Source organism: Cylas formicarius, unplaced genomic scaffold, assembly GCF_029955315.1.
Source record: "Cylas formicarius isolate icCylForm1 unplaced genomic scaffold, icCylForm1.1 PGA_scaffold_10__41_contigs__length_53128322, whole genome shotgun sequence".
NCBI classification, from domain to species: domain Eukaryota; kingdom Metazoa; phylum Arthropoda; class Insecta; order Coleoptera; family Brentidae; genus Cylas; species Cylas formicarius.
In genome coordinates, this window is record NW_026844214.1 from 1,917,184 (window position 1) to 1,936,005 (window position 18,822).

The window sequence follows — 18,822 nt, forward strand, 5'->3', positions numbered from 1 at the left end:
TGTTTTCGGAGCGCGAGCATTGAAGATGCCAAGTGAGATTTTGGCGAAACGTCTGCAGGATTCCAGTCGGATGCAAGATTTGCAGGATTCCAGTCGGATGCAGGATTCCAGTCGGAGTTCAACGAGCGAACGGATGATATCCCGGAATATAGTGTCATCATATATATATATATATATATATATTTTCTTATAGTCGTTTGTTTATTTTCGAAAAATAAATAGGAGAGCAAAGCTATCCGTCGCTTATTATAGATAGCTTTGTCCTTATAATATACTTTTACTTTTATGCCGCTCACTATTCATCTCTTTGTTTCCAAACATTACAATCGTTTATATGATAATGTAATAGAATACGACTTAGATAACTTGTTTTTTGTTTTATATGTTAGACGTCGTAAAATAAAAATAACGAACATTTGTATTTTCAGCATTTCATATAGTGTCTTCAATAAAGTCTGCGTCACATGGCACCAATTGTTTTACTAAATTTCCTATAAAAAAATATTAAAACATTAAGGTTGTGTTTGTCTTTCAGTTTTCTACGAAACAGTCATACAAACTTTTTTAGATTTTATGAAGTGTTTTCTTTAAATTTTTCTTAAACACTCGATTTGAAAGAAAATAAGAATGATAACGTTTTAAAACTAAATAAAATTTAGTTGAGTTTCTTACAATTCAAAGAGGTAACTTAATTTAACTTTTTTGTATTGTGTTTTTAAGTCAGTTTATTCATTTCATTATAAATTTGCTAAAACCCATTAATATAATATGTTCTCATTTTAGTATTGACTATAGCATCGGACAACCTGTATAATAATGCATACATATGTGAATTCTATAATAAAATGTAGGGAGGCATGTCATCCGAGATTATAGCCGGACAGTTTCACAATTAGTGTGGGAGGCGGGAACGTAGACATATCAATTTACAAGATTGCGTCGCCATGTTGTTAGTTTTTTTTTGTAAGCACGTGCCAACACTTACGCACATCGGTCGATAAGAAGGCTCTCAATTAGTGAAAATAATTGGTTTGGATAAATTTAAATTTGTTGGAAAGGTTTATCATCATGCCATGTACGTCCACCTATACCAACGGCTTGTCGTCATCGGCACACCTCCACGTGAATAGCAATAATGTTTATAAGTAATGCTTTGGAAAATTTTATGAAGATGAATATTACGAAAGTTTATTGAATGGAAAATGGGTTAGTTGGTTGGGAACTTCGTTGAAACGGATTGTATATTTCACGTCGGTATTTCCAGATTGACGAATTGTCCCATTGGTCCGTTCTAATGGGATGAGTCAATCGCAATACTTTACTTGCGAAAGTCGACTTCATTTAATGGCCACTAAATCGCGATTAACTAATCGCCTTTATCGTCGGTGGCAATTGTAAAAAAGACGACCTAATTCAACCCAAAGTTCAAATGTATAAACAAACATTTTTTGCACAGCCAACTTAAAATATATACAGGTTGGCATTATAGTGTGGGCCTTATTTATCGCTATTGTGATAAAATTTCGTAATAAAAAATTAAAGAAAATATATTAACTAGTAGCATTAACAACTAATTATATTGTATAGAAATATTTTAAGTTTGTTTATTATTCTATTGGGTTGTTCGGAAAGTCATTTCGTTTTTTTTGGGGAACATGAAAGACAGTTTTCGTATAATGAATAAATATTTTATTAAATTATATATTGGCCATTCTGGTCCAACACCTTTTGCCATCTTTCTGGCAGTAACATAATTCCCCTCTCATAAAAGTTTTGGTCCTTGCTGGCAAAAAACTCGTTCAGGTGGTTTTTGACATCTTCATTTGAGATAAAGGTTTTGCCATCCAAAAAATTTTGCAGGGACCGGAACAAATAGTAGTCGGAAAGCGCCAGATCTGGAGAATATGGTGGATGTTGCAGTACGTCCCATTCAAGCTGTAAAAGTTTTTGGCGAGTGACCAAACTTGTGTGAGGTCTCGCATTATCCTGGTGGAACACTACACCCTTCCTGTTGATTAATTCGGGCCTCTTCTCTTTAAGCGAATCATTCAATTTGTCCAGTTGATGTCAATAGACTTCTGAATTAATCGTTGTATTGTCCGGCAAAAGCTCCAAAAAAACGATTCCTTTGACATCCCACCAAACGGAGAACATCACCTTTTTTTGGTGAATGTTGGCTTTTGACACGCTTTGAGCCGGTTCATCTTTTCTGCTCCATGACCTCTTGCGTTTAACATTGTTGTATACAACCCATTTTCGCCCCCAGTAATAATTCGCTTCAAAAATGGATCATTTTCTTGACGTTTGAGGAGCGAATCACACACGTCAACGCGACGACACAAATTTCGCTCCGTAAGGACACGGGGCAGCCACACATCGAGCTTCGAGGTTAAGCCCATGCCTTTCAAATGGCCATAAACAGTCGAATTCGACAAATTTAATCTCTCACCGATCTCTCGTGTGGTTATTCGCCGATTTGCATCAACTAATGCCTTTATCGCATCTTTGTCAGCTTCGACCGGCCTTCCAGACCGTGGTGCATCTTCGACATCAAAATTGCCGGATCGAAATTTTGCAAACCAGTTCTGGCACTGGCGTACTGTTAACACGCCTTCTCCATACACATCCGTCAATTTTTTTCTCGCTTGGACAGCATTTTTACCTTTTCTGAAGTAAAAAAGTAAAATATGACGAAAATGCTGCTTATTGCTCTCCATATTTAAAAGGGCACCAACCAAAAACTACTGCGTAGAATTAATAGAACTTTTTCACACACAAGCCTTGCAATATCAGCTCTCAAGACATATAATGGTTACGCGGCTTAAGTGTGAAGTTGGTTTCGAAAAAACGTAATTAAGTCCGCTGACGGGAATAAACGAAATGACTTTCCGAACAACCTTATAAGATCTATCTTTACTTGTTCTCCAGCAATTAACGAATATAGCTTAAAATTTTGACAAATAACAGTCCATTTGGTTTATCAAATCAATCAAATCGTTTGTGTAAATTTGAAATATAAATGTCTCTTTCAAATATCTTGTATTTTTTTCTCACGAAATTCAAAAATCTATTACGCTGTCATATAAACATTTCTCGTAGGGAGAAAAATATATATTTTGCCACGGTTTTATAACCGAGATTATATTATGTTTTCATTGTATATTATTAACGTTTTTCCTATCAAAACATGATTTTCAAAATAATAGTATATAATCATAATTTTTGGTTAGCTCTGATTAGTTCGACATGTGATGACATGTGTATGTTGTTTATCCATTTTTTCGTTGGGGTTTTTGTTACTTTCGGCTGATGATGTTGATACACTTATCGTCTTTCATAGTGATGTACGAAAAAAGGAAGAAAATCGCAAAGAAATGATGGACGCCACTGTGTGATCGTGGCTATTTCTTATAGAGTTATGTATCTTGCGGGCCGTTTAAAAGGAACCAAATTTCAGCGTTCTAGAAGTTATTCGCGTTTATTGGAAACGTCGACAGAGAACAGAGAACGGACAAACAGATGAAAATAAGAAAACAAAATTTTTCGACGCTGATCATTTCTGTACCAATGGGGGTTCCCTAGGACCAACCGCCTCCGAGATATGAGTTTCGTTGCCAAGCGCGCATAATTTCGAAAAATTCGTATTTTTTCCAAAAACAATTGAATGTATGGTTTGGGAAGAAATAAAGAAAATGTGCTCTTTTTAAATGAGTATTTTTTACTCTAACATTGGTAAATCACTTACATCGAGATGCCGACGTCTTCAGCCACTTCTCTAATAGTGACGATTTTTCAATACCATTCGTTTCACCTCTTCAGAGCGGCCATCTTGGAACAGCTCGTACCACTTATAAATATTTTTTTCTGCTCAAAATAGACTCACCAAATGCAGTTGTCAACCTTTCAAATGTTTTACTTTACTATATTCCATTTTTTACACAAAATTTCATGCAAATTCTTTGTTCCTTTTTTTTTGACAGCAGAATATCGCCGAGCACACAAAATATGTCTAACGCTTATGTTTCACAAAAAAAGAGCCAACTGGTTGAATCTGTAAATGCATGTTAGGGACATGTGTACCACCGTGACAACTAAAAGATCGAATGTACGTAATCCGCCCAATTACAAAAGTAACCTTACCTACACCTCGTATATATCGTCTTGGTTTTTGACAGAACTTCCCTTAATTGGGACCAATGCGTGGCCGTACTTGACGTCGACTTAATTCTCTACAAATTTGTTTTAGGTGGAGATGGAACTTACCATTTCAAACTGCTCGTGCCCAGCGTTGCCGCCGGCGCGATTATCGGCAAGGGGGGCGAGACGATCGCTCAATTGCAGAAAGACACCGGCGCGCGAGTCAAAATGTCAAAATCCCACGACTTTTACCCGGGTAAGTTGTCCCCCCCCCAGCCTCCGCCCCAACCCATTTGCTTATTGGTACAAACGAGAGTCGATTAATCTTAGCCATTTCGGGGTCACGAGGGGCTCTTAAGTACGATGATCGAGGAATATTTTATCGAAAACCGCGATACGTCTTCCCGATGATCAAATAATTGAGGTCGCAACAAATATACGCCATGTATACGTATTTATTGATTTCGCATTAGGGGAAATGTGCGAAAACAAAAATTCTAACACCGCATTGTGCCGATTATGTCAAATGGGGTATATATTGAATTACACACAGGTCAAGAAAGATTTTGCCATTTTGGTATTTTTTATTTTTTTGGAGTTACGGGAACTAAACTAATCGAAAAATAGTGTTTTTTTTTGTTTCTATCGTGCAATTGAATTGATTTTTAAGGTTCCATAGTTATTGTTTTAATAATAGGAACGTTACATAATAATTTGCATAAATTAGCAGAGATTCCTAAATATGTAATCGCGTCAGTTATAATACGACCAAAAATATAGTGCATTTATTGCTTTGACGTTTTAAGTATTTTACAGTATCTTAACCCCAGACCATCGCAGGACTTTGGTAAAACCCATCCTAACAGATGTTGTTTATGTTATTATGTCATTCTTCTTCTTGTATTTTTGTGTCTTCTACATAGTTCTTCGATTTTTAAACAGCAACAGTCTTTTTTAAGAGTACATGTTATAATCGCGGTAGATAAAGGTACGTCATAAGAATACAGATAAACATTTGCTAGAATCTTACAATTAAACATTTTTTTAAGGTTCCTGTTTTTTAACACTTTAAAATATGGAGACCGTAGAATGAAACAAATATAAGAAGAACAGAATTTCAAGACGAAGACGAACCTAATGAGCTAAAATATCAGTACAAAGCTGGTCTAACTGTGAAAAACCAGTAATAAAAGAAGAAAATATTTACCGTGAACGATTAGTTGCTGAGTTGAATTAGGCAACAACAGTAGCGATAGTGACCATTTTTTAAGTGACTGATAGTTTATTATTATTATACTTAATATTTCGTATATTAATAATGATACTATATAGAAATGTAATGAAATAGAACGTAATAAGTTGTTACTTTTTACTATGCAAATTTAATCATGGGGTCGGTTGTAAAAGCACTATATTTCTGGTCGAAGTATAGTGGCGGCATGTCTTGAAGAAAGCCCGTTTGTTGTGTAATTGCTTTTGTGGTGGGCAGTCGTTTCGTGCATTGTGCAGTTAAATTTCTTTCTTAAATATTCCAGATACGTTTTGCTATGTATGTGGGAAATTTAGACGTAACTCTCATCTGAAGCCCACAATACAATGTCAACATCAACGAAGTCACTGAAATTCTTTTGAATAATCGGATTGATGTTCTTTTGATCGTTTTCAAATTTTGTAACCGTAGAGTTTATATCATATCGATTTTTTGCAGCTTTGACTACCTTCTTTTTTATATCGAGTAGAACAGTATCACCAAACAGTGATAAATTATCAATCAAATTGACTTAATAATCTATTGGTGATAAGTTATGGTTATTTATATATGAGACTAAATCGTTTACAATTTGATGACGTATGGTCAATACATTTTTGAGTGTAGCCATTATGAAGCAAATCCTTTTTAATACTGCTTAATTCTACATCGAGTGATGCTTCGTCACCGCATATTGTGATTGCTCTTTTGCAGAGTGTTTGGATGATGATTCCTCGTTTGGTGTCTTCAGAATGGTGAGAACCGAAATTTAAATAGTGACCGGTCTTGGTTGATTAGTTTTGGTTAGTCCATAAAATGTGATGGTTTAGTATGATCTCTAGCAGTGCTGGATATTGCTATTGCTATTGCTATTAGCAAGTGATTTTGCGGTCGTATTCCTTCACATCCTCTGATATGCAAGTCTTTGATGGCTGCGCGTTCCTCTTTGTTCGTATTCTTCGTCCATTTTTTTCTCTTCGCCAAGATAGTTCCAATTTTCCATCGCAGTTCATCTATTCCCGGCCCTTACAGTTGTAACGTCTCACTGGAGCTCATAATATCTAACAATGGAGTCCTTCGCTTTGTTGTTGAATATTGAGCGAAAAGTTCGACAATCCCGTAGTCTGATGATGATAATGTTTTAGATTATTAAAACACCACAGACGGATGTGTACGATTTCTGGGAAGTCTGCAAAAATAATTATTCTCTCATTGCAGCTGCGAAATTAGTAAACTTTTAACGAACCGATTTGCCAACACGCATTTTAAGAGAATGTAAATATTTATACGCTGCGAGTTCGTTGGCGAAAATAATCTTATTTCGAAGGCAAGAACTTTTGCTCGTTATTTGTTACTGTTTCGTTGATAGAATAATAAATAATAATTTTACACAACGTGAATCGAAAAAATTGGGCAACCCCGTTAATGGCGGATTTTTTGCGTGACTTATGTTTAAAAATTTCATTTTTATCCATGAATGACGCGGTTTTTTGATATTTTTTTGAAACTCAGTAATTAAAGCCTAAACCATTTTAATTATTTCCCGCATGATATTAAAAACTGTAATACTCTTAATAAATGTAAAATACTTTTAAGACGCCATGCATTGTCCAAATTCTGATTTCCGCGTGCTTAGCTTTTGGTTTACGTTTATCTGGAATTTTGTATTTTATATTTAGAATTTATATTTTGTATTTTTTATGTAGGATAATGCTAAATAAAGATTATATACTATACTATTTTTGGGGCCATTTTTACGAACATACGTCCTAAACGGCGTAACTTTTCAGATGCAGTGTGGTAAAGTTTTCAGAAATTAAATATATCTTTTTTAATAACTGTAATATCACTTTAGATATTTTAATGAAATTTGGCACACATATACTACGTATAAAGAGGCATTATTTAGTGTACCACAGCTTTTTTTAAAATACACTCTTAAAATAAAAATAGAAAAATACACCTCATACAATTGACAACAATTGACAACAGACAAATTTTTATTTCCATTAACCTTTAAAGTAATATGGGATTAATGTTGTGAACCGCTCCCCTGTCACTGTTACTCCAGTACTAGATGGCATATGACAGGCTGGATTGTACGTATCCATAATCGTAAAGTTACAAAAGCTGAACCTCTACCTTCATCTTTAGTTATTTTGACTATAATAATGATTATTGATGATAATAATGATTATTTTTAACTTTTAAATTAGTAACTAACGTATGTACAGCATTTCAGAAAGAAAAAAGAAAATATTTTCAGTTCATTTCGAATCTAACCTTAAACTAATTAGATTTTGACAGTTTGACGATTTGATAGTTTTCAGTTTAAGTGTGTCATTTTTATGGCGGTATGTTCGCAAAATATGCCCAGATTCATTTAAATGTTCAGGAAAAAAAAAGGTCACTGTTAAGAAAAAACATTGGACAAAAATTTTTATCTTCCTTTAGGCGTCTATGCAGACGAAGAAAAGTATCTAGCTTTGTTTATTTTAAATCTATACCCATACGTAGATACAGGGTGAAAAGGGAAAGTGGCCATTTTTGACAAACCACAATATTTTAGTTATCATAGGAGCCGAAATGTTCGAATTTTCGCGATAGAAATTTAGGCCTACTATGTTGCGTACGGCCAAACTTTGGTTTTTCTTTTGGGCGTCATGTTGAATTTCTACATTTTCAAAATCCTCTTTAAAAATACCATGCGTGACAAATTTGTGTTTCGTCAAGATAAATCGTCTGAAATTTTAGTCTCGCAAAGCGCGCCATTTCGGCCATCTTTGCCTCAGATTGCAGTGAACGTGAACACCGTATTATAACCATAATACACGCTGGGTCAGAAATCGGATTTGTTGCGCCGCTACGCCTCATCAAGTTTAAAAACTGAAATCGAGGAACAGTGCATACTGTTCTACGTCTTCCTCCATATCATTGCATGTATAACCCCTTAGAGTCTTTGTTTCAGACATTTTGAAAAAAATAAATAATTATGTATAAGATTATACCCACCTAAAAAATCATTTTTTTTTATATCACCTTTGAGAGTTCGTCCGTAATGCTTCCATGATTGCGGGCAAAAGCCAATTTGATGAAGATTGAAACAGACCATACCGGCTTAGGTTTCAGCTCTCCGTTGTACAATATGTGTGTCCCATTGATATAGCTCTAATCAAATAAAGTTATCCACTTCTTGTGTAGAATGGTTTATTTAGTTACATATAAACTAAGTACTGTTACTGGAACTTCGTTCTGTTGGTTATTTAATAAAATAAAATATAAAAAATATGTTACCTAATTACGTGATATTACGCGTGTTACATGTCGGATATTTGCGCCTCTATTTCAAAACTTTGGCATTGACTTTTGTTTTGTTTGAGCGGCACATACATCAACAATCTGCACCGCGAAATCAATGAAAATAAAAGAAAATGTTGGCACGCTGCTCCTAGAATACAACAACTTACGTACGTCGCGATTACACAAGTTGTCACTCATCCAACCAAGTATTTATAGGTTAACTATTTATAGCCAAATAGATCCCTACGGATAACGGATAACGTAAAAGAAAAGGGAACGTCATCTAGCGGCAAGCTTTTGGCTTTTATTGTTTTGATAATCTATCTAATTGAAGTCTGTGTGTAAATAGAACATCATCATCATCATCACACGTATTGTTTAAAATTGCAGTTTCGACAATAGGCCCCTTGAACTTATTTTTAGATTTACACGAATGAGGCCAATCAAATTAATACAGGGTGTTCGGAAATTGAGTTTGGAAACTTGGAGAAAAGATACAACTTGGTAAACACGATAAGTGTCCGAAATTTGAAGCCACGCACTGGAAATTTGACAGATATCTAGGGCTTAGCTCCGTAACGAAGCCTATTGAAACTGGGGGAGCTGGGGGGTCGGGAAATAAAGAAATGTGTTAAGTGTCCTAAATTTGCAGATATCAACTTCAAATTTCATGGAGAAGTAAAAGTCCGTGTTCACATTTGTACGGTAGAAATTGAGCGCAATCCAATTTTACCAAGTATTTTTTTTTAATGTTTGAAATGGTTTTTTTGGTCATTTTAGCTTCCAGAAAAATATGTTTTCCTCCATAATCGTTCATCCGATTGGCAAAATTGTTTAACCGGCAGACGCAGAAGATCCAGTGCAATATTATAAGCAACAATCTAAAAGACCTAGAAAATTGTTCTTTTTCAGGGTAAATTATTAGCCGCAAATCAAAAATCGTAAAAAATATGGCTAATTGATTCAAACGGTGTCATACGCCGCATCACGAGCTACAATTTTTGTATTTGCGGTTTTCCTCTATCACATATGCTGCTCAGGATATTTGAAAAAATCCATATTGAAATCGTTATTTCGGGGGCTGTCAAGACGCGATGACGTCAATGGGCGCACTACATGGTTTCAGGAAAAACTTATTTTCTCGAAAACCATTTACTATTTTCAAAAAATTCTTGAACCAGTCTTCTTCTACTTCGAACAGTGATTGTATCATATACAGGGTGTGTCGTTTATGGGCAAAAAATCTAAAATATCCTAAAAATTGCCGTTTTTGTGGATAAATTATTGGCGATAAATGAAAAACCGTTAATTTTATTTGAACAATATCGTAAACCGTGTCGCGAGAGAGTTTCAGGTTTCGTCAATTACACAAGGCGCGAGATATTTGAAAAAATATCATTAACTTTGAAGTTCGACGAGATGTGAAGGACATTTTATACAGGGTGCATGCGCAATTAAATTACACCGTTATTGCGAAAGTTCCATAGTGGTCCGCAGGAGCACGATAAAAAACAATGCGTCCCTTTACCACACGAAACCGCGAAGCTCTTTCCTTTTGTAATAAAAAGCTTCTTCGCGTTACCCGCTACGAACTTGCCCCGCCCAGTGACGATTTTTCGAAAGCAATCTTGTTGTGGAGTATGCAACCAGTTATTCGCTTTCGTATTTTTCCTCCGTTGTGGATTCAACAGTTCGCTTTGCGTCGAAGGTTAATTATTAATTTTGCTAACAATTTCGAAAACAATGTATTTTCCAAATTATTTATTTATTAATAAAACATGTTTATTTATATATCGCAGATTATAAATTTGAGCTTTGTTCCAGGTACGACGGAAAGGGTTTGTTTGATAACCGGCAACGTGGAAGCGATCATGAAAGTTTTGGAGTTTATAATGGACAAGATCAGGGAGAAACCTGACTTGACGAAACCGGTGATAGAGGCGGGAGACAGTAAGTTGACTCAGGAACGCGACAAGCAGGTAAGACGATGATTTTACTTACTTGATTTGTCGGACGGTTTTTGTTTACTTCTTTCTAACCTTTAACAGGTGAAGATTTTGGTTCCCAACAGTACGGCCGGCATGATAATCGGCAAGGCGGGAAACTACATCAAGCAGATCAAAGAAAGCAGCGGCTCGTACGTCCAGATTTCGCAAAAGGCCAAAGATGTTAGTCTCCAAGAGAGATGCATTACTGTGATAGGTAAGCGGAGGTTTTTACGAACAAACCTTAGATACCACCAGAGTTTTAGATATGTCGCAACCCGTGACTAAAGCACAGGCTAGTTGCAGTGTATTAATTAATAATTTTGATTTTAATTAATAATTTGATATTTTAGAGTCGGAAATTTACTGCCTTACACCAGTACAAATAATATTCACACATTAGTCCCTCTATGATTTGTTTTAGAAAATAATGTTAAATGCAAAAGTTATGGGTGAGACTAAATGAAACAATTTAACAGCCTAGAGATTATACCATTAATATATACTCCATATATACCAATGTAGATTTATTATGGTCTGTACTAAGTGTTTTTTTTTTATTTATAGCCATTTTTTCGTCAAAAATGTCCTGTGTTTATATTTCTGACACCGTTTCCGACTGTTGTAATTTTATAAATTGGTACGGTCATTTATCCTATACTTAACTTGAAGTTAGTTCGAATCGTTTACACGATTTATACAGGGTGAGGTATACACATTCTTACGAACAAAATACTAAAAATTATTGAAAGCTTGCGAAGATATCAGAACAGATTGATCACAATAGATAGATTGATTTAAAAAAAAAATAAGCCAGTTCCACAGTTTTTGTTATATTAAGCTAAACATATTTTCCTGTTTTTATATATTATTAGGTGTAATTTCCATGAATTGAAAACAAAAAGATGTATAGACTAATATTATGTCCATCATCATATTCTTATCTTTTTACTTATACATTACTTGAACAAACTATTTGTTAAGACACAAATTGCTACGAATTTTTGCAATTTTATATGCCACTTTGCTGACAAAACGTAAAATTGGAGTTGTAAAACGTGTTAACCTACTTCTTTTTTTTTCTTAAATTAGTTTTTGCAAATTTTAAAGATTCGATATAAAACAACAAGAAAAAATATTTTTTCTTAAACAGCGTATTTTAACTTATCTATTTTAGTTAGGTATTTTGAACAGTGAAGAAATGAAATTCCTTCTAAAGTACAAAAGAACACAGAAACACAGGCAAAATTTAAAAAAAAGATAAAAAAATTAGGACAATAAAATAAAAAGTTTGTTTCTGTTTTTGTCGGTATATCATATTCTATACGATGTTAGCACTTCGACTGGCTAACAAAAAAAAACTTAAAAAAAAAGCTAAGATAACGCATAAGCGCTCGCATTTTACTCTGTATTGTCTGTTCATAGATATAAGAAAGTGACCAATTGCTTTTGAATGGGATTATCCAAGGGTGGTCATTACCATACAATGCAACAAGATTATTACCTAAAGTTTTGGAATTTAAATTCAGGTAAAATTGTGATCCGTAATAGAAAATAATTTATCTGCCTGTGTTTAATATCCTTTTGCTTGTTATACTACTTAGTTTAAATTTATTAGTAATCATTCTTATTTCGTGTGTAATACAGCGTGTGCGAATTCCAACTTCCAAATTCCAACATCAACTGTATCGAAAATTGTGAACGATCCCATTTCAGCGAGGAAAAAAAGAAGCGATGCAGACATTTTCTCGAGTGTAGATGAAAGCGATCAAGATATAATACGGCGTAAAATTTACCAGTTATACGAGGAACAAAGCGTGTCTACATTAGATATCTTAATTAGGAGGCTTGAAAAAAATTGACAAAAGGCAAATTTTAATGAAATCTTTTATTGGGTTGTTCGGAAAGTCATTTCGTTTTTTTTGGGGAACATGAAAGACAGTTTTCGTATAATGAATAAATATTTTATTAAATTATATATTGGCCATTCTGGTCCAACACCTTTTGCCATCTTTCTGGCAGTAACATAATTCCCCTCTCATAAAAGTTTTGGTCCTTGCTGGCAAAAAACTGGTTCAGGTGGTTTTTGACATCTTCATTTGAGGTAAAGGTTTTGCCATCCAAAAAATTTTGCAGGGACCGGAACAAATAGTAGTCGGAAGGCGCCAGATCTGGAGAATATGGTGGATGTTGCAGTACGTTCCATTCAAGCTGTAAAAGTTTTTGGCGAGTGACCAAACTTGTGTGAGGTCTCGCATTATCCTGGTGGAACACTACACCCTTCCTGTTGATTAATTCGGGCCTCTTCTCTTTAAGTGAATCATTCAATTTGTCCAGTTGATGACAATAGACTTCTGAATTAATCGTTGTATTGTCCGGCAAAAGCACAAAAAAAAACGATTCCTTTGACATCCCATCAAACGGAGAGCATCACCTTTTTTTGGTGAATGTTGGCTTTTGACACGCTTTGAGCCGGTTCATCTTTTCTGCTCCATGACCTCTTGCGTTTAACATTGTTGTATACAACCCATTTTTCGTCCCCAGTAATAATCCGCTTCAAAAATGGATCATTTTCTTGACGTTTGAGGAGCGAATCACACACGTCAACGCGACGACACAAATTTCGCTCCGTAAGGACATGGGGCACCCACACATCGAGCTTCGAGGTTAAGCCCATGCCTTTCAAATGGCCATAAACAGTCGAATTCGACAAATTTAATCTCTCACCGATCTCTCGTGTGGTTATTCGCCGATTTGCATCAACTAATGCCTTTATCGCATCTTTGTCAGCTTCGACCGGCCTTCCAGACCGTGGTGCATCTTCGACATCAAAATTGCCGGATCGAAATTTTCACCGGTTCTGGCACTGGCGTACTGTTAACACGCCTTCTCCATACACATCCGTCAATTTTTTTCTCGCTTGGACAGCATTTTTACCTTTTCTGAAGTAAAAAAGTAAAATATGACGAAAATGCTGCTTATTGCTCTCCATATTTAAAAGGGCACCAACCAAAAACTACTGCGTAGAATTAATAGAACTTTTTCACACACAAGCCTTGCAATATCAGCTCTTAAGACATATAATGGTTATGCGGCTTAAGTGTGAAGTTGGTTTCGAAAAAACGTAATTAAGTCCTCTGACGGGAAAAAACGAAATGACTTTCCGAACAACCTTATAGAATTCGGAAATGGCGACTGGAATATCTAGAAAAAAAATAGGATTTACAGAGAACAACAAAGGCCAATTATTTACTTGGATGAAACCTGGTTCGACACTTATGATACCCCGGAAAAGGGTTGGGTTGACTCAACTGATAAGTGTAAAACAAACGCGCCATCAAAAAGAGGTAAAACAATAACTATTTTGTATGCTAGCTCTAAAGATGGTTGGATTCTAAATGGACTTTCTCTGTCTGCTGAAAATATTAAAGATTCTTCTCTGGATTACTATGAAAACACCATCCCTGATTTATTTGAAAGTTTAAAAACAAACTTGTTCCAAACATTGCTCCTAATAGCATCATTGTAATGGACAATGCAAGTTATCACAGTAGACTGTTGACTAAAACCCCTTCCTCATGTGACACAAAAGCAACAATTCAAAACTACATGTATAATAACGACATTTATTTTCACGAAGATTATACCAAAAAGCAATTAATTGAGGTTCTATAAAGCTTGAACCTACAAAAGGAATACGTCTGTGATAATTATGCAAAAAATCTAAGGCATACAGTTTTAAGAAAAAGCAGAGCAATCGTATATCCATATTGCAAATAATATAGAACAAATAATAATTAGAACAGGCGATGATAGCGATATTGATACTGATATATTATGTGAATAATTTTAATTATTTTAAGTAAATAATAAATAAATAAATATTGTTTAGTATCTTTCCTCACAAAACCTCAAATAGTTAAATTCTAAGCAAAGTACGGACCTGTTCGGCCACATTTCATTCTTACGGCTTGCCCGGGTCTTTCCTTAATTCGTATCAGTTAATCACTTTCTTATATCCATGAACAGACTTTACCTGCTTTTATATTGTTTGAGGGGGACGGAGCTAAATGAGAGGCATAATCACCGTCTCGGATGACTGATTGGTGACAGGTACATACCTGAGTCGTGGTTAAAATTGTTAGGTTGCCTATAGATTGCTATATGGTAAATCTGGTTTTGATGTTATAACGTCAAAACCAGATTTACCACTTGTTTGTTCATTTACCAATGTCATCACAGCACATTTGATAAAGACACACATATTGCCAACAAGTGTCCTAATGTGGGCAGCTTTAAATTCAACAAGTATTTATACGGGTGTTATCTTAAACCTCGAATATCTCAAAAAGTAAGAAAAATTTAAATATAGAATATAGGGTGTTCCATTCGAAACTTTTGAGGTTTTGTTAATTGAATTCGCCAAAACGGCACCACCTATTTGGGACACCCTGTAGAAGCTGATTCGCATCTGTCAAACTCATTGAGTAGTGTATCATCTCCTTAGTCTGTGGTTAAATTTTCGTTGCAATATCTGAATCAGTAGCGCCACAACACAATTTTATATGGGACAATCAAAATATATAAGAAAAAACACATAACCTCAATTTCTGCCTAAACTATGCAAAATTCGTTTAGGAAGTTTTTAAGAAAATGATCTTTATTTTAACCAAGGATTCCAAAAATATCGAACTATATAGGGTGTTCCATTTAAAATAACGAAGTTGATGTCGGTGGAGTACTTTTGGGACACCCTGTATCAACAAAGTGATAATATTTTAAATCCTCAGTCCAAGAAACTTTTGTACCAAACCTATTTGTTTAGCTTTGGGTCATCCGGTAATCGCTTGATGCCGCCAGGTCGGTAATTTTTCTTTGTGGGACGCGATAGAAAAAAAAAAAAGAAATCTTCGCCTTTATCGCAAACTGTAATTTTGAATTAATTATTATGTCATCAGCCGCGATCGTTAATTATATTTGCCCGTAAGAAAAACAATGATTCAACAACGAAGCGAGTCATCGTCGTATCCTCTTGTTCAAGGCTCTACCACCTTGGACCACGGCAATAAATCTAAAACCGTAAAAAGTGTTTTGCGGAAAGATTTTCTACGACAATTGAATTGAAATGTTTCTCATTGTTTGTTTCAAAAATTGCGCATAATGTGTTTAGTAAATTGCGTTGTAGCGCGTAATTATTATGATTCGACGGCCGGCAACGATTTAAAGTGCAAATTGAACACGCAATCATTTTTATTCGATACAACAATGCGGATATGATCGGAAAATCGCTGCGCACTATGCGGATTTTGTAATTTCCACCAAAAAAATGCGCGTTTTTTCATTTAACATGGCGCTTCAACTGACTAAAGTTATAATTCATATAGAAAACTAATAATGATTGGGGGAGAAACGTATCCTTGCTTCACCACCATCTAACGGGTTGATTTGTTGGAGGTGTGGACTGTATTCTTGCGGGGCTGGTTTATTTTAAATGATAGCCGTTTAACACAACACAAACTATATTCTGTCACAACGCGACGACGGTACAAGATAAGGCATTTAACAATCGGTTTATTTGAGTTAATCACAAACACAATTTGCGTTAAAATAGAGATTAAACTTCCTCGAAAGAAACCGTTTGAGGGGCTAGTCCAAAGAGGACACCGACTTATAAGGGAATATTAAGAGTGAAAGGGGCTTAAAGGGGGGTTTAGCGATAGGGCGATTTTCACTTTTCTATCGTCAAGGGCGGTCGCGGTCGACTGACTAACTGCGCGCAACGCATGTCTGGAAAACAGGCGCCGTCGGGGCGGTCAGTCACGTCTATGCAGCGTGATCAAGGGAGGCGATAGACGTTGTCACGTCTAACGCAATATCCGCGTTTCAGGGTTCGCGAGGGCATTGGGTTGTTTTATCAACAATGATATTTGTTCGATCAAAAATATAGTGCATTTATTGATTAGACGTTTTAAGTATTTTACAGTGCCTTAAACGTTGTAAAACCCATCCCAACAGATGTTTATTCTGCATTAAGTAGGTCTGCCTGAGATGGGCCGTAACGAATATTTGTAAAAACTTGAAATTTTTATTTAAAAAGTTAATGATTAAACATTCATGCTGCGGGGTATTTTCGAACACGTAGAAGCGTTTATTTTAACATCAGGTGATATGTATCGTCTTTAAGAGTTTAATTTAAATGTTTTCACCTGTACTCTATTTATCTTACAAGTAAGTTTGAAAATATTCATTTTTCTCTTGTGTGCCTGCCGATTAACAACATTCTTCTTCCTGTATTTTTGTGTCTTCTACATAGTTCTTCGATTTGTAAACAGCAGTCTTTGTTAAGACTATAGATTATATTCGATAAAGGTACGTCATAAGAATACAGATAATATTTATTAGCATCTGACATTTAAACATTTTTTGAAGGTTCCTGTTGTTTAACACTGAGTTGAACGCGCATATAAGAAGCAATAACACTGCACCAAAATTTGGTGATAGCACGATAGACGTAATTCGGCGAGAGGTAGTTAAAATATCAGTACAAAACTGGTCTAACTGTGAAAAACGAGTAATAAAAAAAGAAAATTTTATCGAAAACGATTAGTGGCGTAGTTGATCGTTGAAATAAGTGACGACAGTAGTGATAGTGACGATTTTTTGAAGTGACTAAATTCAAAACATTTCTTAGGACGGTCCTGGAATGGTTACGGGTAAGAGTCTGCTCGGCGGGCCTGCGGTTTTGAAGTAATAAACAGTAGCCAAAGTTAATCACGGGATCGGTTGTGAAAGCATTATATTCCTGGTCGAAGTATAAACGCCTGCATTGTATAGGATATTAATATTTTAAATCACGATACATCGAAAGTTCTTTTATTAGTATTTGGTAGGAGTGTCGCATCTTATGTTATCCTGTATACAAATAAGAAAAGCGTACCATACCATGTGTGTGTTCCTCACAACTTGTAATTTTAAAAACAAAAGTTTTTTGTATTTAATAGAATTTTTACATTAATCATTTTTCGATTATACGATTCTTCTTTATTGGCATCAATTTTGGAATTTTATTTTTTCATATTTTATTGGGTTTTTGTATTTTGTCGTCAAATAAAAAGTAGTTTTCATCAGACCGATCTATTTGATTTCCGTATGGTTTAGGAAAGATTTAAGTGACTTGTTATTGGGAAATCAGCTTATTAAGAAAAGCACGCAAAGTAGATATTATGCTACTAGTTAGCTAGCTAACTAGTAATATTTACAATGGAAATATGTTTTAATGAATATTAGTGATGTTAGTGGGAGTCTCCCAGATATTTTCTCATAATTTGACATTTTTTTTGTTTTGTTTGTTCCTTAAAATGTACATACCTCAAAGAATACTAAGTTTAGTTTAAGTATAGATAATGCTTATTAAATTTAAAAGAGCATTATGAGGAATAATTAATGGAATTATAACGTACAGGGTGTTCCATTTGTTTCTTTTTTTTTTCACGAAAATTAATAATTTTAATTTTGATTTACCCTGTATAAACGATTCGAACTAACTTCGAGACATGTATAGGATAAATGACTGTACTACCTTAAGAAATTCTTGGCATAATAAGATTACAGTTGTCGGAAAGGGTGTCAAAAATATAAAGTGCTCAACACAGGTCATTTTTGACGAAAAAATGGCCATAAATCCGATAACACTCGGTATGAACCACAGTACACTTACATTAAGTGATGGAGTATAATATTATATTTATTTGTTGTATTTAATTTGTTTCTTTTCGTCTCATCTTTGGATTTAACATTTTTCGTTAAAACAAATACTATATATATATATATATATATATATATATATATATATATATATATATATATATATATATATATATATATATATATATATATATATATATATATATATATATATATATATATATATATATATATATATATATATATATTACTTTAGACACCCTGGAATGATCTCCAGTCTTTTACGTTACAAGAAATATTGTCTGACGGCTACACTTGGGTTTTTATTTCATATATTTGCGTAGGATTATTCATAGACCATCGCGTATTTTGCCTTTTGTCTTTTTCTTAAAGTATTGTTCACTGAGTTTATAGGTTTTTCCGAAATTTAAATGCAGTGTAATTATA

General features: G+C 34.6%; 1 protein-coding gene across 6 annotated transcripts in view; it reads left to right on the forward strand.

Annotated features, from left to right (window-relative positions):
• The window catches only part of LOC132708287 (RNA-binding protein Pasilla), a 114,308-nt gene that overhangs the window by 71,398 nt on the left and 24,088 nt on the right, over positions 1 to 18,822 (forward strand). For all 6 annotated transcript variants that reach the window (XM_060680513.1, XM_060680519.1, XM_060680516.1 and 3 more), the window contains 3 exons: positions 4,247 to 4,393; positions 10,511 to 10,665; positions 10,735 to 10,888. In XM_060680513.1, coding sequence (XP_060536496.1) covers positions 4,247 to 4,393; positions 10,511 to 10,665; positions 10,735 to 10,888 — 456 coding nt within the window. The remainder of the gene's footprint in view (positions 1 to 4,246; positions 4,394 to 10,510; positions 10,666 to 10,734; positions 10,889 to 18,822) is intronic.